At 44.8% G+C, this 16,049-nt stretch overlaps 2 protein-coding genes across 13 annotated transcripts in view; both read left to right on the top strand.

Annotated features, from left to right (window-relative positions):
* The first annotated feature begins 587 nt into the window (after nt 1-587).
* Nucleotides 588-6,492, top strand: LOC139214791 (cytolytic toxin-alpha). Of its 2 annotated transcripts, XM_070845715.1 has the most exons (3): nt 588-644; nt 2,721-2,833; nt 2,936-6,492. In XM_070845715.1, the coding sequence occupies exons 2-3, from the start codon at nt 2,734-2,736 to the stop codon at nt 5,779-5,781; spliced, it is 2,946 nt and encodes a 981-aa protein (XP_070701816.1). In that variant the 5' UTR covers nt 588-644; nt 2,721-2,733; the 3' UTR covers nt 5,782-6,492. The 2 variants fall into 2 exon arrangements, with proteins under 2 accessions (XP_070701816.1, XP_070701817.1); XM_070845716.1 differs by lacking the exon at nt 588-644 and having other exon boundaries at nt 2,695-2,833.
* Nucleotides 6,493-15,546: 9,054 nt separating this feature from the next.
* Nucleotides 15,547-16,049, top strand: part of LOC139213735 (disks large homolog 1-like) — a 112,212-nt gene continuing 111,709 nt past the window's right edge. For all 11 annotated transcript variants that reach the window (XM_070844345.1, XM_070844344.1, XM_070844343.1 and 8 more), the window contains exon 1: nt 15,547-16,041. In XM_070844345.1, coding sequence (XP_070700446.1) covers nt 16,023-16,041 — 19 coding nt within the window. In that variant the 5' untranslated portion in view covers nt 15,547-16,022. The remainder of the gene's footprint in view (nt 16,042-16,049) is intronic.

The raw sequence follows: 16,049 nt of genomic DNA, 5'->3' as shown, positions 1-16,049 counted from the left end.
ACCAGAGGGTTAAATCAAAAGTGAAAGTGGAAAATGATGAAGTAGAGATTATATAGTCAGAATCAGAATCAGGTTTATTGTCATTATACGGCAAAGTACAATGAAATTCTGTCTGACCTCTCCCATATGACATTTACGACAAAGACAATAAATAGAGATATGAAAATATAAAAAATAAGCAAAAGAAATACACAAACAATGACGAACAATAACATAAAAACAAAAAAAACGGGAGAGCGTTGAGCCGCTGCGTCTGCACGCGCCGCCATCTTGAATACTACTACTACTACTACTACTACTACTAATACTACTACTACTACTACTAATAATAATAATAATGATGATAATAAGTCCAAAAGTAAATATGGACACAGCGATAACAGTGTAGAGTAACGGTTACTTGTAGTCTGGTTAGCAGTGTGAACCACAAGTAATAATAAATAGATTTATGTTTACAGTACAGACAGCCTGATAACATTGTGGTGTTACTGTATATTAAGCTTTCACAAGGATTCCATATTCATTTTAGTTGCTTGCCGTTGTGTTTTGACAGATTAGTCAACACGAGTGACAGCAGGTGAGCAAGTAAACTTTGTTTGTGTAATCAGAGGAGAGCAGAGGAGGAGAGAAGGGAGACGGACAGGGTGAGTTATAAAAATATGGTGTTAGCATTTCACCTGTGTGTTTGTTTCCATCCCAGCTGATCGTCTGACTGCTCATGTTTCATCTTGTCATTTGTCAGTTATTCTGTCAGCCTTAATGAGTGAAGAGGTCAACTTAAAGTGACAGTAAATGTTAGTGGTTGGACCTGATGGTGGTTCACTCTGAGATAAAAGCAACCAATTTGGCACAAATGTTGGTTCAAATATTATAAAAAGATTAGTTATTAGTGAAATAAGTGAAAGTTATTTCTGTTTGGTTTTTGAAAAATCAAGTAAGCGCTAAATATCCTTGACTGTTGCAGAAAGCTAATTTTATGATTTTTCCCCCCCTTTCTTAATGTTTTTAAGGGTGCTTTTAAAAAGTTTCTAACCTGAGAAAGATGCGATAAGCAAATAGAATGAGGCCTTCAGGGTCAGATTTCATGCTGCAGTGACAACCAACGCCTCCATAGACAGAAAGATCTTCAGCTTTTGGTGCTTTTTCTCTTGTCATTAGCTGTTCAACTGACAGAGATATCACAGGATACACTTCTGGTTTACAGGTCACATGAGAACCTTTCAGAAAATAGGTGCTTCAGGTCCATATGACACACAAGCACACCAACAGGGGTGCGATCACTGTATTTCTACAAGAACATAAAATCCTGCTCCATAACTCCTGTGGGTGCTGATGGAGCTCAGTCAGACCTTATTACCATCATAATAAGGGGTGCTACAGGGCTCTATCCTTAGTCCACTGCTGTTCACATTATACATAAAATACACATTCTTTCTATTCAATACTTGAATGTCTACTATTTTGCTGATGATACCATTTTATATGCACTTAACTTCAGTCTAGATTTGATTCTTTCCCAGAAGCATTTCTTAATGATAGACTAGTTTTAAATGCAGAAAAGTATTATTCTCCACCACCTGACTGACTATCCTTGGCTTTGGCTTGACAGCAGACTATCATTCAGCATTTGGCTCAAATTAAAAACCAAACTGGGTTTCTTGTAAAGGATCAAATGATGTCTGTCTTCTTCCAACCATATAACTATGGTGTGTCATGCAGCCCATCAACTCTTCAGCAATTAAACCTTGTGAGTCACAGTGAATTACACTTTATCACAAATGACAAATTCAGCATTCAACGTTGTTCTCTGGAGCAGAAGGTTGGTGCAACACAGTTGGCTTGGTCGCAGGTTAGAGATCAGGTGAACAACATCTCGCTCGCTCCGATTTGAAGGTCAATGCAAAGATAAATGAAATATGAACCTGAGGTGTTTGATCAAACTAAAAAGTACTGATGTAACCTGGGGCTAGAGGTGTCTGCTGACCCAGAACTTAATCCGGTGATATCTCTTTCAGGGCAGCACGTGGTGCAGTGGTTAGCACCTGACAGCAACGCATGCAGGTTAATTGGTGAATTGCCCGTAAGGTGTTTGTGTGAGTCCTCGTCTGTCTCTGTGTAATTGGTGACCAGTCCAGGGTGAACCCACCTCCCACCCAAAGTCAGCTGGGATTGGCTCCAGCTCTCCTGATGGATAAGTGTATAGACAATGGATGGATAGATATGTCTTTCTGTTGAAATGCTCATGAGAAGAGATGAAGGATTGAAAGAAGAAAATCCAGCTGTACTTTAGAGGTAGTGGTTGTTATTCTAGCACAAAAGCAAGTGGGTGAAATTTGACCCTGACCATGCTCCTTTTATTTAATGATCACATCTTTCTCAGGTTAAAAGCTTTATGAAGCACCCTTAAAACCACAAAGAAGGAAAAAACACGTCTGTGGCCTTCTGACAGCTGATCCAATCAGCTTGACCACACACACAATCAACCAGAGCCTTAAAAACTGTTTCGTGCAACCTTGAAGAATGTTTAGCACATGTTGAAAGATGGCTGCCATGGCTCTCTGAGCCACATTTGGAGCGCCCCGATATCATAACATAACAAAATATCTAATTGTTATGAACATTTAAATTTAGCTGCACCACCATTTTTAAACATCACACAGACAAATTAGACAGCAGAGGACTCAGATGTGAACTAACAAGCTGTTGTCCATTTTGCCCAGTTCACACTGAGCGATGGACTCTAATGCCAACAGGCCGATGGAGCTGGCAGCGCTCGGCCGGCCTTTCAGCCTCGGGATGTTTTATGACTGCCGTGATGACTCACTCATTCCTGGTATGTATTCACATGTAGAGATACTTCATGCAAACTGTCAGCTGTTCATACCTGAATGATACTGGAAGCTGAACTTCAGATGTCTTTTGTGTTTGCTTGCAGGAATGACACTTTGGGACCATGATGACCTGAAAAAACATATACAAGAAAGGCCACAGAATTATAATGATTTTGAGATGGTTGCTTCTGAATCAATTGAGGACAAATCTTTTGCACTAAATGTTGAAGCCTCATTGAAAGCGAGTTTCTTTAGTGGGCTGGTTGAAGTTGGAGGATCTGCAAAATACCTGAATGATAGTAAGACTTTCAAAAACCAGGCCAGAGTGACATTGAAGTTCAAAGCTACCACAAAGGTCAAGGAGCTGTCGATGGATCATCTCGGAAGAGGCAATATGAAGCATCCCTATGTCTTTGAGAAAGGAATAGCAACACATGTGGTCACAGCTGTCCTTTACGGGGCACAAGCCTTCTTTGTCTTCGACCGGGAGGTGTCTGATAATGAAAAGCATCAAGATATTGAGGGCACCTTGAAGGTGATGATCAAGAAGATCCCCAGCATTGTGATCGAAGGTGATGGTTCCCTGAAAATGGAAGAAAAGGACAAAGCAAATGTTAACAAATTCTCCTGCAGATTCTTTGGGGACTTTTCCCTTCAGAAAAGTCCGACAACCTTTCAGGAAGCTGTAGAAGTCTACCAAAGTCTGCCAACACTGCTGGGAGCCAAAGGAGAGAACGCCGTACCAATGAAGGTCTGGCTGTTGCCACTGATACAGTTGGATTCTACTGCCGCTAAACTTGTTCGTCAGATAAGTATAAGACTCATTCAGGAAGTACAGAATGTCCTGGAGGACTTCAGTGAGCTGGAAATGAGGTGCAATGATGCACTGAGAACCGCCGCTGCACAGGAGTTCTCACAGATCAGCAGAAAGATTAAAACCTTTAAAGAAATGTGCTCTGAGTTCAAGGTGGAATTCCAACGAGACTTGGCAAAGGTACTTCCATCAATCCGAGGAGGAGGACAAGAGGAGGCTGTTCTCGGAGAGATCCTGAAGAAGAGACATTCTTCTCCGTTCAACAACACGAGCCTGAACGAGTGGATGGACTGGAAAGAGAGAGAAATCTACACAGTGATGTTTTACACCAACATGTTGAAAAACACCAAGGCCGTCCCGTCTCACACGGCCCTGTGCAAGGAAGTTCTCAGTGGAGGGGATGCAGTTTGCTTTGTTTTCACCTCACTGGGAAGTCCTGAACCGTACCTCTCAGCTCTATCAGACTATCTGAAACAAACACCCAAACCAGATCCACATGCTCAGGATGCAGAGAAGGACCAATGGTTCGCCTCAAAAGAAGTCAGAGATGCGATGGTGCACAAGGCAAAGCTCTTCAATGATTTTGTAGAGGCCAACAAGGAGAACAAGACCACAAAGTTCCTGACGGTGGGACTAACAAATGAGACCCAGAAAGGTTCAAGCATCTGCATCTATAAAGACGGTTTTTCTGTCAATGACAACTTTGAGCCGCCTTCAAAGCCTGAATCAGTCACAGCGAGTGACGTAACCAACGACAGCGTCACACTGAAGATTTCTCCACCCAAATTTGGAGCAGAGAACATCACCTCCTACTCTGTTAAGTACGCTGTCAGTGGAGAGGATGAATGGAAAGAGCAGACAACATCAAACACTGAACAAGAGGTCACAGTAAGCGACCTGAGTCCTGCCACAGAGTACAAGTTCAGAGTCCGAGCAGTGACTGCAGTTGGATTCTCGCCGGCCACTGAAGTCAGTGGTTCCATTAAAACCTTACCCTGCAGCCCTCCTGGAAACCTTCAAGTTAGACCAAATGTAGATGAGATGTTAGTCAGCTGGGAGAAACCTGCAGATCTTGGACAACATGTCCAGATCCTGAGTTACATCGTGGAGTACACCAAAACAGACAACTGGGTGAAAGACGAAGATCTCCAGTGGAACCAAAAGAGGTCTGGAGCTGAAGAGGTGAACATTTCAGGGCTTCAGTCAGAGACGGGATATGCTGTCAGGGTCACATGTGATTGTGGGGAAGCTGGAAGAAGCAAAGAAAGCATCGCTGTTCATGTCTGCACAACAGAGTTCAACCCTCTCACAGAACACCTGAAAAGTACAAGTGAAAGGATTAAATCTGAATCCCCCTCAGTTTACAAGCTGCCTCTGAGAAAAGAAAACATCAATGGATGCCAAGGATACAGTTTTGGCGAAGAAAGCACAAAGCGAAATCGTACAATTCTGCTTTTTGGAGCACTAGGATGTGGAAAGTCCACTTTGATCAATGGGATGATCAACTACATTGTTGGTGTAGAGTGGAAGGACAATTTCAGATTCATATTAAGATCACAAGCTGAAAGTCAAGTCACTATGTACAAGATCAGCCACCAGGAGGGTTTTAAAATAGATTACTCTCTGACCATCATCGACGCTCCAAGCATAGGAGTTAGAGATGACTCACATAGAAGGATGGAGATCATGAGACAAGTGTCTTCTCTGCTCTCTGCTGATTGTGGTGACGGTGAGATAGATGCCGTGTGCTTTGTCGTTCAGGCTGCTTCAGCACAACTCACAGCAGCAGAAGAACGGATGTTTTCTTCTTTGTCCTTCATCTGTGGCAAAAATGTGGAAGAAAACATGAGGGTGCTGGTGACATTCGCTGACACCCAACACCCACCAGTCCTGAAGGCAATCAGTGCTTCAGGTGTCCCATGTCCTAAAACTGAAGACGGGCTGCCACTTCACTTCAAATTCAATAATTCAGTGTTGTTTGGAGGCAACAAATCATCTGCGGCAGACAGCACAAGTGGGGATGATGAAGATGAAGGCTTTGACCAAATGTTTTGGAACATGGGTAAGAGAAGCATGAAGACGTTCTTTGATGCGTTGAATGTCATAGAAACCAAAAGCTTGCGGAGCATTTCTTGAGCTCTGGTTGTGACCAAGAAAAGCTCAAAGTACAAATGTTTATGACACAGAGTGAAACTGCTCAGGTTTCTTTATGTGATAAAATGTATGATAAGTGTGAGATGGTTAAACTCATCGTGGGCGTGATGTGCAAATATGGGCGTGGCTTCCATCTTGTTGACCAGATGAAGTAGAATTGAGTTAAGACAGTTTCCACTGTCCGATACAGGTTTCTAAACAGGAATATCAGTTTTTTTTTCATCTTCTTCATTTTAATTTCTTTGAGATTTGTAAAACATGGCTGATGGGGATAACACTAATGACTTATTATCTTGATGTGTGTTGAATTGAATTGCTTTTTTCCTGCAGTAAGTAAGAAGGTGGATCACTTGGATGCTGTGCTGTGTGTCCAGCAGATGTTAGCATCAGCAAAAGGAGCTTTAAGACAACAAACAGGCAGAAAGAAAAGCACCTAAAAGTCTCAGAAACTGTTGCTTCCAGTGTACAAAGTGCTCTGATAATATATACAGAGGATCTTGTTTTTTTTCCCAGTTTTCTTTCACACTGGGTTATCAGCTTCCTGCTTATTCAGCATGTTTTATCTTGTGTTGACTCTGGATAATTCCTCCTGATGCTGACGTGTATTGACTTGCATGTTCTTGTCCTGTGGGGAAACACGATGCCCCCCGCTGAGAGATGGAGAAATGACTTTATAATAAAGAATAAATGAACGCTGTTGTTGTGACCTGTGATCTGTCAGCGTGGCCTTCTTCACCTCCTGCAGCCACGCCTCCTCTTTCAGGAGTTTTCACGTCGGAGTATTTTCACTTTGACACTTTCTTCTTCTACTCCACTACATGTCAGAGGGAACTATTGGACCACACATCAGGCAGCTTCAGCTACTAATTATTTTACAGATTACAGATTTTTCTACATACATAGAACACACTGAAGGTACAGATTACATTTAGTCATTTCTATAAATGCATATGGATACACGTGTGCACCCAGGAAATACTTCTGTGGTTTACTTCTGAATGTGCATCAGGATGAACGTAAACAGCAGCAACAGCATAGTGATGATGATGATGATGATGATGTGGTCTTCATCTTCACAATAAAAGTCTGACACCTGGGAAACATTGTCCCTCAGCCATGACTGCGTTTGAGTCCATGGAAGCAATACAATCATTAAAATCAATACTTTAAATCAACACTTCCTGTAATGAGCAGGACGACGTGCAGCGAGCGGCGGCCAGTCAAAAACGAACCCCAACAGGAAGCAGCAGGACGCCGGCGTGCAGAGGAGCTCGCTGTTAACGATCCCAAACATTTATCAGGCACAGCAGACATTTTACTGCAGAGACAGCACTTTTATTTTTGATGCTTTGAGCGTCACAGTCTGCTGCTGCTGGTCATTTTCCACTCTCTGACCTACTTACCTGGCCACACCTTCCAATCAGTGGCAGTCACCCTCACCTGGTTCCCCAGCTGCACTCACTTGCAATCACCTGCCTGTTTAAGGTTCAGCAGTAGACTCCCTCATTGCCAGACTGTCCTAGCTTCATGCCTGACCTTCCAGCACTCCTGTTTGGACTGATTTCCCCTGACTACCGCTCCTCGTCTCTGCCCTGGTAACTACCTCGGCCTTCTATTCCTGACCACGAGCTTCGCCTGTGTCCTTCCTGGCTTTGCTGTCTGCCTGCCTGTTGCCGACCCCGGTTCTGGATTTGACGACACTCCTAGCAAAAGACAAGCGGTGGAGAAAAGCACAAGAAAGCTGTCCTTGCAAACTTAGTAAAGTGAAATGAAAAACTCTGGAAAGTTCATTAATCAGCTTGCTGCGTTTCTTTCTGTCACACCTCCACGGCTGCCTGGGCTCCTTCAGCGCTCTTCTTCAAATATCCACCAGGTGTCCTCACACTTCCCCACCTGTTCCTCACCTGCCTTCCACCTTCACTGTGATCCTACACCTGCCTGTCTGTAAGCTGTGTCCTGAGCTCGTCCGTCTGCATTCATTCATTCTATTTCTGACATTCACTACAACAAATGTTCTAAAAATCATTTTGATTAAAAACAAACTAAAGAGGAACATCACTTCAACATTTAAGCTTCTCAGATGTAAAGGACAGCATCTCTGGTATCATCAGCAGGTATCATTCTAATCTATGCATCTTGTCTTCTGTTTTACGCCATGTGAAGTACTGCATGATGATTAAACCAGAGGAAGGAGGATTAAACTGCTGATAGTGTAACAGTGTCCTGTACAGCGGTGGAAGTTACTCTACTTCAGTTTCAGGTATTTTTCTGATGAGTTTTTACTTTTGCTCCCTACATTTTAACACATCTGGACGCTCTGCTCCTTTACATCTCCAAAAAAACACTTGTTAAGTTTTATTATTTCTTATTTGGCATCATTTTGTGCACCTCCGTCAACATCAAAACCGGTTTCAGCATAAGTGGACGGGATGGTAACACGACGACCGGTGAATGTGACGTCCCTGCAGACGTTCCCCGCCTGCAGCCTTAATCAAAGGAAATATAAGAAATCTGCCTTTACTGCCTCCTTTGAGATCATTTCAACTTTACTTCTGATTATTAAAAATACATTTGCTGATAATACTATTGATACTGATTTTACTGCAGGACTTGTAACCTAAGAATGACGTCATGGTGTTACGCTCTCTTAGCACCAGCTGATGGACCTGCAGATGTGACCTTTGTCCTCCAGGAAAAAGCCCCCGCGTGTGGATCCCCCGCCTTGTTTCGCTGGTGTGGTTTGGACCATTGTTTCAAAGCGTGATGCTGCTCGCTGCTGATCTGCAGGCCGGACCGCAGAGAGAGGAACAACGGTGGGATTCTGGGCCGACGCTTCGTGCCGTCAGCGGTGACAAAAGCTCCGTTGTTGAAGCTCCAACACGCTGATTCACCAGCGATGGCAGGTCAGCTGACAGAGGGAGCGCTTGTTTAGCTACACACACACACATTGGACGAGTTTATGTCAAGACACACTGTTGTACCATTGTGGTCCGGCTGAGACAATACACAGACTGTGTGCCAGCATGGCTGATATTATGTGTGTGAAACTCTGCTCTCCATGCAGTCAAAGTCATTTAACACCACAGGAATCAATAGTGCAACCACAGACATTTCTGACTGGCTGCCAGGTGTCTCTTATTTCAGGTGTGAAGCCAAAGCTCAGCGATCAGCATGTTGTGTTTTGGAGCTACGTTCATCTATTAAGGGCTCAAACATCCAACGCCTGGACCAGCCGGCACAAACACCCAAGTGAATCTAACATACAACAACATGGTCCCTCGGCTCTGCGTTCCCTCGGCTCTGCGTTCCCTCGGCACTGCGTTCCCTCGGCTCTGCGTTCCCTCGGCTCTGTTCCCTCGGCTCTGCGTTCCCCCGGCACTGCGTTCCCCCGGCTCTGCGTTCCCCCGGCACTGCGTTCCCCCGGCTCTGTTCCCTCGGCTCTGCGTTCCCTCGGCTCTGTTCCCTCGGCTCTGTTCCCCCGGCTCTGCGTTCCCCCGGCACTGCGTTCCCCCGGCACTGCGTTCCCTCGGCTCTGCGTTCCCTCGGCACTGCGTTCCCTCGGCTCTGCGTTCCCTCGGCACTGCGTTCCCTCGGCTCTGCGTTCCCTCGGCTCTGTTCCCTCGGCTCTGCGTTCCCCCGGCTCTGCGTTCCCCCGGCACTGCGTTCCCCCGGCTCTGCATTCCCCCGGCTCTGTTCCCTCGGCTCTGCGTTCCCTCGGCTCTGTTCCCTCGGCTCTGTTCCCTCGGCTCTGTTCCCTCGGCTCTGTTCCCCCGGCTCTGCGTTCCCCCGGCACTGCGTTCCCCCGGCACTGCGTTCCCTCGGCTCTGCGTTCCCTCGGCACTGCGTTCCCTCGGCTCTGCGTTCCCTCGGCACTGCGTTCCCTCGGCTCTCTGTTCCCTCGGCTCCCCGTTCCCTCGGCACTGCGTTCCCTCGGCTCTGCGTTCCCTCGGCACTGCGTTCCCTCGGCTCTGCGTTCCCTCGGCTCTGCGTTCCCTCGGCACTGCGTTCCCTCGGCTCTGCGTTCCCTCGGCACTGCGTTCCCTCAGCTCTGCGTTCCCTCAGCACTGCGTTCCCTCAGCACTGCGTTCCCTCAGCTCTCTGTTCCCTCAGCACTGCGTTCCCTCAGCACTGCGTTCCCTCAGCACTGCGTTCCCTCAGCTCTCTGTTCCCTCAGCACTGCGTTCCCTCAGCTCTCTGTTCCCTCAGCTCTGCGTTCCCTCAGCACTGCGTTCCCTCGGCTCTCTGTTCCCTCAGCTCTGTGTTCCCTGCTGGAGTTTTCACCTCCTCAGACCTTTTGTCCTGCTCCGCTCACCTTGCTGTGGGTGAAGTCATCTCTGGCCGTCCTGCAGGTGATCATTTAAAGCCACATCACCTCCACATAAACACAGCGGAGCCTTCAGACCGGCGGCGGCGGCTCAGACGCTGTTTGCCAAACATGCAGGATTTGATTCATCCGTCCATCTGCAGCAGAACCTGCGGTGTGTGAGCGCTGCTGTCTGACACTGTAATGGGATTACTGCACATGTCATGTCAGTTTTCATCCCGATCTGGACAACATGCTCATAATTAATCTTGGCATAAATCTGGACTTTGGCAGCCTGAGCCTGTGACACATGTTACCACACACACACACACACACACACACACACACACACAGCATGAGGCTCAGACACTCGTCATTAATGCGGCCAGACTGGCTCTTATTTACATCACACGACACATTTACTGACTTCTTAGCATTACGGTGAAATACAACATATATATTAAACACATGAGGGAGCTGAAGGAAAAGTACTGTGTCTACTTTTGTCTGGAGAGAAAACTCGATATTAGAAGATGAATTCTTGTTTCTACACCACAGTTTGTGCACAGAAATCAGATATAATGTGTTTTAAAGGTGCTGGTAGGTGGATTTAAAGGCGGGGGGGGGTCGTGGTTATGTTAGTGGGAGCAGGGACGAAGACTCTTCACAGCTTTTACAGTTTGTGGTCATTTTTTCTCTAGAGCCGCCGCTAACGGTGGAGCTAGCTGGTGAGCGGGGAACATCTTCCATAAAATGACCAAGAAAAACTGTGTATGACTAAAAACATATTTAATTTGCCACCCACCTCGTCTGATTATTGATATTTAACCAGAGCAGCCTGAGAAAGTGTGAATCCTCACAGCTTCTGAACGCTGGTGAGATGAAAATAAGAGCAGGAGGGTGTCAGCGCCGCTCTGACGGGAACAGATGTTGACTGAAACAACACAAATGTGCAGCGATGGAAAGGAATCAGAGTTCATAGCATTAAGAGAGTAACACCAGTAATGTGCACATCCTTTATTATCTCAGAGTTATTGATGCCTGCAACCAGATAAAAGATTTCAGTGCTTTCCTGTTTGGAAATTCACAACTTTACCGTCTTTATTAGTACACGGTGACCTCACAATCTCCACCTTCCCTCCAGTTTAGAAATGATATTAGAATAATCCATTATTTTCTTATTTGTTTATGAATCCAATGCAAAAAACAAAGGTATGCTCAAATCTTTAATTTTTAGTTTTTAAGCTGCATTTTTATGTATGAAAGCTGCTGTTTAAATAAAGTTTATTATTTGTTTGCATTTTGGAAACTGAAGTTGGCCAAATTAAAAGTCAGATGTGTGAACACTAACACTGAACCGGTCTGATGATGAAGAACCTGGAGGATCCTCAGGCAGGTTCTGTGCTTCCCGTCCCAGTGCTGCAAACTGAGCGTCGCTTTTAATTTCCAAAAAACACATCGATGTTCAAGCTTTTATTCTTTGTATTAACTTAATGTGTATTCGCTGCAAGTTTATCAAATGCAACACACAAAGAAGTCGACAACTTACTCATCAGACTGATTAAATATCAGTATATATACGTATACATATATATATATGTATATATAATTTCCTATTTCTGACTTCAGCACAAAATCAAAAGTACAAAAAACTGCCATCATCTGGTTTTTGTGTCGTACTCACAATAATGAATAACAGGTTGTTTTTCAGTTCCTCCATATCAGATCCCCTATTGAAAGTGAAAATGACGCAGTTCCCTTTAGCTTCTCAGTTGAAGTCTGAGATTTCTAGAATTTCTCAACAAATATCTGAAATTGTCCTCACTCCGGCGTGTGGAGCTCCCTTTAGCGCCTGGAGGACGCAGCCAGTCGGTCAAAGTCGGCGAAGGAGGAGGTGGAGGTGGACGGACGGGTCAAACCGGAATGTTTTTTCCAAGGAAAGCAGAGGCGAGTCCGGCCCTTAGCCTGCCTCTGATCGGCCTTACCCTCATCATGTGACCATGTAACCAATCACGGTTCCCTTCAAACCAATCGATGGTTTGATGAGCGGGACCTTATTTTACCTTCCTGGTAAAAATAGCTTTGCTTCCCACTGTTCCCACACGAGAAACCAAAAGAAAGCAGTCACTTATTTTGACTGAACTTATGTTACTCATGTAATTATTTCCACAGAATCTTTCCCTAAACCTAACCAAACTGACACCGCTTCACGATGCTAACCACGTGGTTCTTTGTTATTACCATGACAACGATGGTCCTGTACGCCTCTGTTCTTGGTACGAAGTGGTGCGTTTGGATGGCGAGACAACACGCCAGTATTCTGGGACGATCTGGGAATGAGAACAGGACCCACAGAAGAGTGAAGCATATTTATGGAGACCTTTGGGACTATGAATGGACACAGGACTCCCTCCCCACCCTGACAGTTATCTATATTATATTATATTATAAGCACCAGTAATATTGTAGTAGGTTTATTTGTGGGTAAAATGAACAGCACACGTTTCTGGGCAGCTTTGGGGGTTTTAGGAAGAAACACGAGAGTCATCCAGTAGATCAAGATGTCCGACAGTGTGCAGTCTGTTTCTGTGTCTGTGCTTCAATTCTATTATGAGCAAAAGTGATGAGACAGTGTATAAATGTAGCGACGCAGATGTACAACGACTGTCACTGCAGATGAGTCAGTATGAGGAAGTTTTGAAAGCTAGTTGATTCTCTTTGTGCTGCTGTTTTTTGCTAGTTCGGAGGTCAGAAACTGAAGCACTTGTATCCTGCTTTAATATCCACTGAACATTACTGAAGTGTGAGTGTAAGCACACATTTAGACAGAGATGTGCGGCCGGACGCAGCCACGCTGTGCAGGCGTGCTCGTGTTTCTGTATTTCTAGAGAGCGGACTAAAGTTGAGCACACATGGAGGTGCCTCTTATAGCCGAGTGTGCAATAAATATGAGGAGAATGTATAATCTGAGCACGATATCTGTTCATCTGGTGCAGAGTGCAGGTAACCATCTGAGGATGGCATTCAAATCAGTATAAAAGTATAAAAATCTACATTTGAGTTTGATCTCTGACATCTTATTTTAGCCATATTGGATGGCTGTGTGTGTCAGGGGGCGGCTGATGGCGTGAGAGCAGAGCAGGCCTCTCCTTCTCTACTTTAATACGACGAGCCTGAGACTCAAGGCGAGGTCATTCATTAAACATGACCGTCTAAAAATAAAGGCCTCCTCCTTTCACCGGAACTGCTCTCTTTAATCTGGGCCAGAGCTTCGAGTGGTTTTGCATCAGCACATGAGAGAGGAGACGACATGACAGACAAAGAGAGACAAAGAGGAGATGTTTCACACAGGGAGGAGGAGGAGGAGGAGGAGGAGGGGGAGGAGGAGGCTGTTTCATCTTCGTCGCGACCAAAGCATGGATCTGTTCCACAGGTGGGTTCACCGCCTGACCTCTGACCTCTCCATTGGTCTAAAGTAACTAAACAATCAGATTTCTCTTATTTTGGATCATTAATCACGCAGCAGGAAGCTCCCTTTAATTAGCACATTGATTACGACACATTTAGGCGACTTTGTGATCATAACAGAAAAAATAGAAATTAGTTTCATACAAAAACCAACAAATTAACCAAAACCACAGAAATTTATCAGAAATCTTTCTGATAAATAAGAATATGTGCAGCCTAGTACATCACCACGAGAGATTAAATAAATAATATAAAATCAGAGTCCTGCAGACACACTCTAACCAAACACTGACGTCTTTTAAATGCTGATCAAAATAATGATAATAATAATTATTATAATAATAATAATCAGCTGTTTTTTCACAGCGACGTTTTTATATGACGAAACTAAAAAATACACAAAAGTACAAATTTAAACACTCATAAAGTGCAGAGAGGTTTAATGCTACGGTCTTTTTTTGTGCACCTAAAGGCCTTTAAAGGGACAGTAAGCAGCAGCTGGCTTTAGCTTCATATTTACAGTAAATACATGAGAGAAAAACTCTAATATAATTAAGAATGTAACTAAGTACATTTACTCAAGTATTGTACTTCAGTATAATTTTGAGGTACCTGGACTGTTTCCATGTCATGCTGCATGTCCTTCACCTCAGAGTTCACTGAACTCTTATACTTTTGACATAAAACCCTGTCTAATATGCTGCTCCACTATAACAGGACACACAATACATTTAAATATTCTCTCATTTATTCGTTAGTGATAAAAAGATTCTAACTTTAGATAATAATATGCTGTGAAATGTACTTTTACTTTTGATACTTCAAGTAAATTTAGCTGATAATACTTTTGTTTGAATTAAGTAATAATACTACTGATATAGAAGTACACATATATATGTGTATATGTATATATATGTGTGTAGACAGTGTTTAATATATAAAATATAATATATGAGTGCAGTTAATAACAACAATGCTGTGAAATATAATAACTAGTAAACAGATCAGTTTAATTGATGAATAAATTAATTTAATAATTAATTTTTCTTTTCAGCAGTCGCTTCAGTGTTTGTGTTTGCAGCTCTGTCTTCTTCATCCTCCATCACTTCCCCTCCTCTTCCTCAGTCATCCATTGCTCTTCCTTCCAGTTTCACATCCTTTCCTCCCCTCTTCTCTCACCTCCTCCTCCTCCCCTTTCCCTTTCTCCCACAGATTTTACACTCCTCCTCCTCCCCTGTTTGTTTCCTTCTCAGTTTTGCCTTCTTCATCCATGTTTTTTTCTCTTTTCCTCTTCCTCCCCTCTAGTCCATCTTCCACCTCCTCTTCCTCACCTCTAACCCTCCATCCCTCTTCATCCTGGAGTTTTTCCTGCTTTCTTTGTACTCTGCAGCCCCACTTTCATCCCCTCTTCCTCCCTCTTCCCTCACTCCCCCACCTCCCCTTTCTCCCTTCATGCTAAAACTTTTTCCTTCCTCCCCTCTGACCCTCCTCTTCTTCCTCAGTCTTGTAGGTGAGCTGCATGATTGGGCGGCAGGTTGAAGGGGTGTAGGCTTTTGGAAATCACATGGTGCACATTTCCAGCTCTGTGAGACGCCATTTTGGAGGAAAGTTTGGAATTTGTAGACCTGGGGGAGGTGGAGGAGGAGGAGGAGGAGGAGGAAGGAGAAGAAGAAGAAGGAAAGAGGAGAAGGAGGAGAAAAAAAAGAGGAAGTGCAGGAAAAAGAGAGGAGGGATTTGCACTGAGAGAAGTTTGACACGAATGCACAACGCAGGCTGTTGCAGAGAATGATACACATATAGCCCAAGTGTGCGTGCCAGTGCGGGATAAATCAGTCTGGGCTTGGCACGGCTTGAGTTTAGGTGTGCCACCAGGCTGGACTTTGAAGTTTTTTATTTATTTAATTCTGGAATAACCACCAGAGCTCCGGAGCTGGTCGCTTCCCTCCACAGTTTCAGCAGCGGGCAGCTCACGCATGCACCGCACGAAAACTGAGTGTTTTTTGCACGGAGTTTGGCGCACGGCGGGTCCCACTAGGTTTCCGCGGACAGCCTGCGCGGTGCACGCCGGGGCAGGGAGCCTCTCTGGCGGGGAAGTACAGCACGTAGAGTCGGTAACGGACGGAGCCTCTTTTCTGGATTTTAATCGCCCTGTGTGACATTACTGTGAAGCGGGACTCCTGTGTGTTTTTGTGGTAGTTTCCCCCGGAGACCTGGTGTTGTTATTTCGGTTGGACGTGTCAGTTTTCCCCTGACAGTTAGTTTGTTTGGCTCGGAGGGAACTTGGTGTCGTCGTGGAGGGATTTTCTTCAGACTTGGAGCGGTGACAGCGGGCTTCAACCGGCGGAATAATCAATAAAAACCCCGTCCTGTGCGAGGAGTGTATGTGGCTAACACAGAACTAGCTCCACACCGAGCCGAGCCGAGCCGAGCCGAGCCAGACCCCAGCGTTACCATGCCAGTCAGAAAGAAAGGTAAGCCG

This window comes from Pempheris klunzingeri, chromosome 15, assembly GCF_042242105.1.
Source record: "Pempheris klunzingeri isolate RE-2024b chromosome 15, fPemKlu1.hap1, whole genome shotgun sequence".
Lineage (NCBI taxonomy): Eukaryota > Metazoa > Chordata > Actinopteri > Acropomatiformes > Pempheridae > Pempheris > Pempheris klunzingeri.
This window is presented reverse-complemented; position numbering and strand designations above follow the sequence as displayed.

Excerpts from the sequence above, each read along its gene's own strand:
- LOC139214791 (XM_070845715.1), top strand. The coding sequence starts at position 2,734 with ATGGACTCTAATGCCAACAGGCCGATGGAGCTGGCAGCGCTCGGCCGG. Across the intron at positions 2,834-2,935 it reads TGATGACTCACTCATTCCTG|GAATGACACTTTGGGACCAT; the intron begins GTATGTATTCAC and ends GTTTGCTTGCAG.